The sequence below is a fragment of the Sinocyclocheilus anshuiensis genome, unplaced genomic scaffold (assembly GCF_001515605.1).
Source record: "Sinocyclocheilus anshuiensis isolate Anshui unplaced genomic scaffold, SAMN03320099.WGS_v1.1 scaffold941, whole genome shotgun sequence".
NCBI lineage: Eukaryota > Metazoa > Chordata > Actinopteri > Cypriniformes > Cyprinidae > Sinocyclocheilus > Sinocyclocheilus anshuiensis.
The window spans coordinates 101,014-107,588 of record NW_015555791.1 but is presented as its reverse complement, the minus strand read 5'-3'; the positions used below and the strand labels follow the sequence as shown (position 1 = coordinate 107,588).

The window sequence follows — 6,575 nt, the reverse complement described above, 5'->3', positions numbered from 1 at the left end:
AAATAACCATATTTAAAACGTAATAATCAATTTAATCTAGCTTGCGCTCACTGTTGTAAAGGGAAGCAGTTCCGGGAGGATGACGTATGGAGGTCGGCATTGCGCATGCGCTGCTCAGAAGTGACACGTACACGGAAACGCAGCGGAGAGATCAAAACAAAACAACGATCACTTATTAGAAGTACAAAACGAGGATTTGTAAAGAAGAATGTCAGAGGATTTCGATATAAGCCAAGAGGAGACTGGTTTTCCTTTGCTACAGTAAGGAAACTTTGCTTTCTTTGCTCCTGTTAACAAACGTTGGTTTTCACGAGACTCACCGGCACATGCGCAGCGCTGAACTCATACGTCATCCTCCCGGAGCTGCTTCCGTGTAGGACTGTTGGCGCAAGCTACATTAAAGTGATTATTACGTTTTGAATATGGATATTTTTCTTACAAAAACGCATTGATTCGCTACAGGACGCCTTTGTTCACCCCCTGGAGCCGTGTGAGACTTTTTTTAATGGATGGGCGCTTATTTCACTTCTTCTGGACTGATGCACTGCAACACCCGCTGACTGGCATTAAACAGCTTGAAAGATCAAAGACAATTTTTTTATACAACTCTGACTGGATTCGTCTGGAAGGAGAAAGTCATATACACCTAGGATGCATTGAGGGCGAGTAATTTATGGGCGAATTTTCATTTTTGGGTGAACTAACCCTTTAAGTGAGTGACTGAGGTTTCAAACAAGGATGATGGAAGCTAGAGTTAAACCACATATAAAGGACAGGTTTTTTTGCTTTACGTGAGAAACAATGAGTAAAAACAGACAAGATTTCTTGCTAATGTCTCAGACACAAAAAGGGGTGAATGTGAACTTCCCCAACCACAAAGACACACATCCACACACCACCTGAATGATGAGGTTAATCTGACAGTCTAAATGGTACGGTGTCATTTCAGTTTCAGTTTAGTGACAAAGTGCCTATTAAATGAATTTCAGTACGAGTTACTACCTTTCAAATGCTTGGGATCAGTAAGACTTTTCTTTTTTTGAAAGAAGTCTCTTATACTCACACCAAGGCTACATTTATTTGATCAAAAATAAAGTAAAAACAGCAATATTGTAAGAACAATATTACAATTTGAAAACTTTTCTATTTGAATATATTTTAAAATGTAATTTATTCCTGTGATGCAAAGCTGAATTTTCAGCATCATTACTCCAGTCTTCAGTGTCACATGATCCTTCAGAAATCATTCTAATATGCTGATTTGCTGCTGAAGAAATATTTCTCATCAATGTTGAAAACAGTTTTCTTGCCTAATTGTTGTGGACTGTGATACTTTTTTTTCAGGACTCTTTGATTAATAAAGTTCAAAAGAACCGCATTCATTTAAAATAAAAATGTTTTTTTATTATTTATAAATATCTTCACTGTCATTTTTGATCAATTTAATGGAAACTTGCTGAATAAAAACATTTCTTTAAAAACCATAAAAATAAAAATCTTACCATCCCCAAACTTTTGAACAGTACAAACAAATGGCCACTCGTAACACGGGAATGGTCAAACAGAAATAAATAGTTGTGACTGACATGGAAATGACCTCAGTCTTGATTCACTGTTTACACTCACCACAGAGCCAGAGCCCAACTGAGGGGGAAAGACAGGAAGTACAATTACCAACTAAATAACTTCTACTCGGAGAAGCACAATAGCAAATATTTATAGTCAATGCAACCAAACATATTAGACTACTCTGAAATACAAAAACATCCCTGCTCACCTTGGTGTCAGTTTTGGTGGCAGATTGTTTGATGAAGGATTTCATAATGGAGCTGCGGCCCAGAGACCCAGGCGTCATCATCAGCATCTGGTTCTTCTGCACCGTGTGCAAGAATGATCGCATGTGTGGAGCAGTACTCTACAGGGACACAACAAATGGACACATAATGGATTGTCTGGTCCGATCCAAGACTCGCTAATCAAATCTTCAAGAAATCATTCAAAATCCTTTTTACAGAATGCAAACAACCACGATGTGGACTTCTGCGGAAAGCTTCTCCTCTCAACAAGACTCAGACTGTTGTGGCTTCATAATGGATTAGTTTTGGTGGATGGACAGTATTATGGTGGTCAGAGATGCTCATACCGTGAGGCACTTCTTCGGAGGAGATTGTTTTTTCTTGGGTGTGTTGCTTTCCTGAGCGGAGTGACGCTTTGTGCCTGAACGCGTAGGCCTGATGGAAAAGCACAAAGACTATTAGAAAACATACGGCATAAATCCACCAACTATAACGAGGAAAACAAATTAGCAGTGTGCTCACCGGCCATCTCCTTTGGATTTTGCTCCATCTGTTACAGGAAAATAAATAGATAAATATTGAAACCTTACTTGTCAACCCAATTGCACGCTCTGTTTTTAATATCAGCAGATCTGTTAGACATGTACCCGTTTCTGAAGTACGGGCCATGGATCGTGTGAAGCGACAGTTCTCAGTGGTGCTAGATTCAGCAATCTCTTCTGGAAGTTTGTCTTTTACCTCAGGTTCCATTTCTTCAGTCTTCTCGGGTTCAGGTTCCTATGAAATCACCCAGCCATCAGTTATTTACAAATTGCAATGTGCAATAAAAAAAAAAGTTTCTAACATCATACTAACGGTGTTTGCTTATGGCCTGTTCACACTAAGAACTATAAATATAGAGTACTGTGCAAGAGTTTCAGGCCATTACTATTTTCACCAACAAAAAAAAGTGGTTTTAAGCCAGTTATTTCTATCTTTTGCTGTAGTGTGTCAGTAGGAAATATCAGTTTACATTTCGAAACATTCATTTTGCCATTAACTGTAAAAATCCAGTGAGATTTTTTGTATACACAAGCACTCTGAAATCAGCCAGCGCTCCACACATAGATCTGATCTCATCATCATCCAGTCCATCGGATTGCGGTCAATGTTTGTATTGTTCAAATCAACTTGTTTGAAAGTGATCAATTATATTGTTCCTCCGTAACATCATCGTAATAGCTCTGTTACGATTTTCTTAAATTTAGAAAAATTTGGAAAACTTTATCCTTATTATTGTCCTTGCTGTGAATGGGCCTTAAATCTGGCTCTTGTGTCTTTTATTAGCAAAGGTAAATAAAAACCACAGCAGAACGTTCTTCTCACCTCAGTTTGGACTATTTCTGGTTCAGGTTTGGTTTCAGAAGCTGGTTCAGTGACCATTTGCGGTGCATCAACCCTAAAACAGAACAGTGAGACCGTGTTTAAAAGATCTCGACTGATAACTGAAAGGTTATGGGTTTGAATCCCAGAAGAAACAATTCAACAACTGAAATAGAAAGTAAAAGCACTCACTGTTCTTCTTTGTTCTCCATTTCCTCAGTTTCAACATCCATACAGATGTCTTCTGGAAAGAGCAATGAAGATATAGATGACAAAGCTAACAAAGAAACTTAATCACTTTAAACAGCACAAATAATAAAGCAATAAATCCTATTAAGGCATTCAAACCGATCTCAAACCATTATATTACAATTGGAGTTGGCGACGCGAAACAATGAGTTTAGTTTTGTAGCTGTGACTGTAAATGTAAAAGTCTCACCACTGACAGAGCTGCTGCAGATCGAGTTTCCCAGTCTGGCTTTCTTCTTCAGAAAAGAACGCCGGGATGCCCTGCGAACAGCTTCCTGGGTCATGCTATGCCTGAGGCCCACCAGAGAACGGCGTACCACCAGCGAGCGCCGAGCTGATGTCCGAGATGAGCCCTGAGGTGTCGTCTGCAACCCAAATGCAGTGATGGGGATTTTATTAGCGGATCGGCCCGGAGACACACCAGCGTTCAGCAGCGAATCTGCACTCAGACGCTCCGAGGAGGAAACCTTCACCACGGCTTCAGACACCAGGATCTGATCCTGATTGGAGCCTGAATCCTGCACCTCAATGGCTTCATTCACATCTGGAATGCTCTCTGCCACTTTTTCCACCTCCTTAGCTTTGGCGCCACCTTTGTTACGGGTGCTGCGCTTGACCGGTTCAGTTTCAGCCGGGGCAGTGGTTTTGTTGCGACGCGTGCGGCGAGAAGGTTCCTCCATCAGGCTCTCAGAGCTGTCGGTCGGCACGTGTGGCGTAACGAGTTCAGAGAGGGTGGTCAGGGTCATCTGGACCGAGGAGCGACGCAGGTTGCTGCGTTTCCCCTTGGAGAAACTACAGAGAGACAATGACATCATATACTACATTGTATGAGGAAAAATAAATCTGCTAATTTGAGTTTGCATTTCCTGGGAATCAAACCCATGACCTTTGCGGTGCTGGCACCATGCTTTACTGTTGAGCTACTGGAACGTAGGTCTGCACAACTAATCATAACAAAATTAGATAGATTTGTGAAGTTAAATAGATTTGCAAAGAGAAGCTTGAAGTTCACAAGCAACAAAAGTTGATGTTTCACGTTTGAAAATTAAGAAAAGCCATAAATATTAGTATTATAATCTTACATTTGTACTGTAAAAAAATTCTTATACTCATCTCATTTTAAATGCAATTGTAATATTTAGTATTTTTTATTTAATATATGCACATTCAGGTGCATCTAAAAAAATTTGAATATCGTGAAAGTTTTCTTTATAACTTATCAAAGTTTCACTTTTTGAAATATATTCTACATTCATTACATTTAAAGTAAAACATTTCAAAAGTTTGTTTAATTTTGATGATTAGAGCTTACAGCTCACGAAAGTCAAAAAATGCAGCATCTCAAAATATTAGAATATTTACATTTGAGTTTCATTAAATGACCATCCCTATAGTATAAATTCCGGGTATCTCTTGTTCTTTGAAACCACAATAATGTGGAAGACTGCTGACTTGGCAATGGTCCAGAAGACAATCACTGACACCCTCCACAAAGAGGGTAAGTCACAGAAGGTCATTACTGAAAGAGCAGCTGTTCACAGAGTGCTGTATCAAAGCATAAATGTAAAGTTGCCTGGAAGGAAGAAATTGGGTAGGAAAATGCGCACAAGCAACAGGGATGTTTGCAAGCTTAAGAATACTGTCAAGCAAAGCTGATTAAAACACTTGGGAGAACTTCACAAGGAGTGGACTGAAGCTGGAGTCAGTGCATCAAGAGTCACCACGCTCAGACGTCTTCAGGAAAAGGGCTACCAAGCCACTTCTGAAACAGAAACAACGTCAGAAGCATCTTACCTGGGCTAAGGAGAAAAAGAACTGGACTGTTGCTCAGTGGTCCAAAGTCCTCTTTTCAGATAAAAAAAATAAATAAGAAATTCAGAAATCAAAGTCTGGAGTCTGGAGGAAGACTGGAGAGGCACAGAATTCAAGCTGCTTCAAGTCCAGTGTGAAGTTTCTGAAGTCAGTGATGATTTGGGGAGCCGTGACGTCTGCTGGTGTTGGTCTATTGTGTTTTATCAAGTCCAAAGTCAATGCAGCCAGAAGACTCAATAGTGCCTCAGCAGTGCCACAGGCTGATCGCTTCATGCCACACCTCACTGATGCTGGAGTTTGTGCCCCAACCAAGTATTGAGTGCAGAAATTAACATACTTTAAAGAACTTGAACTGTTGTTTTGGAAATCCTTTTTTTTTTTTTTTATTGATCTTAGGAAATATTCTAATATTTTGAGATATTGGATTTTTGACTTCCATGAGCTGCAAGCTCTAATCATCAAAATTAAAGGGGTCATATGATGTTGCTAAAAAGAACATTATTTTGTGTATTTGGTGTAATGAAATGTGTTTATGCGGAGGCCGGCGGGCCTGAGTGAGCGGTGGTGGGCGGGCTTGAGAACGGCGCGGCCCGGCGGGCTTGCGGCAACCACACGTGAGATATCGTTCTCTTTTGGAAGGCCAAACAAAGTAGTTTCGCTTTCACAAAACACACAGAACACAAACACGTCTTCACGACATGGCGGCAGCAACAATACTACAGCGAGAATAAAAGTTACGCCTTCTTTCTTTGCGCGAACATTTGGGCGGCATTATGCAAAGCTTCCCACATCGTGACGTAGACATGTGGGGGCGTGTTAGAACGAGCCGTTTTAGGTAGGTGTGGCTGACTCTGAACTTTTATAAAGAATATCTCTTTGGATTTGAGACTTTAGTCTTTGCAACTTTACAGATCTTCTTTATGCACCAAGAGCTTGTAACACTCCAAAGAGAAAGGAAAAATTGAAATCGCATCATATGACCCCCTTTAAAACAAAAAAACTTTTTGAAATGTTTCACCTTTACATGTAATGAATCTAGAATATATGAAAGTTTCACTTTTTGAAATAAGTTACAAAAAAAACTCAACTTTTCCAACGATATTCTAATTTTTTTGAGATGCACATTTCAGACAGCTCACCAGTAGCGCTTCAACGGACGAAAACACACAATTATGTCAACAAAATGCGCGGTTTTGGCGAGTTACCTTGTAAACGTGGTCTTAAATGAGTTATAAAGTCTTAAATGACCGTAAAGAGTTGGGAGAAAATCGGATGTCAGATCCACGTCATATGCATCAGGTTTTAAAGAGACAGCGCTGATTTTAAAGTGAAACCTGCTGAAGTCTGTCATAGATG

At 39.9% G+C, this 6,575-nt stretch overlaps 1 protein-coding gene across 6 annotated transcripts in view; it reads right to left on the bottom strand.

Annotated features, from left to right (window-relative positions):
• Window positions 1–6,575, bottom strand: part of LOC107674828 (inner centromere protein A) — a 37,610-nt gene that overhangs the window by 12,189 nt on the left and 18,846 nt on the right. For 4 of the 6 annotated variants that reach the window (XM_016468933.1, XM_016468932.1, XM_016468936.1 and 1 more), the window contains 8 exons: window positions 3,598–4,199; window positions 3,351–3,402; window positions 3,162–3,234; window positions 2,444–2,573; window positions 2,319–2,346; window positions 2,144–2,231; window positions 1,778–1,915; window positions 1,627–1,644 (listed from right to left, as the gene is read on the bottom strand). In XM_016468933.1, coding sequence (XP_016324419.1) covers window positions 1,627–1,644; window positions 1,778–1,915; window positions 2,144–2,231; window positions 2,319–2,346; window positions 2,444–2,573; window positions 3,162–3,234; window positions 3,351–3,402; window positions 3,598–4,199 — 1,129 coding nt within the window. The remainder of the gene's footprint in view (window positions 1–1,626; window positions 1,645–1,777; window positions 1,916–2,143; window positions 2,232–2,318; window positions 2,347–2,443; window positions 2,574–3,161; window positions 3,235–3,350; window positions 3,403–3,597; window positions 4,200–6,575) is intronic. The other 2 variants (XM_016468937.1, XM_016468935.1) reach the window with 2 other exon arrangements.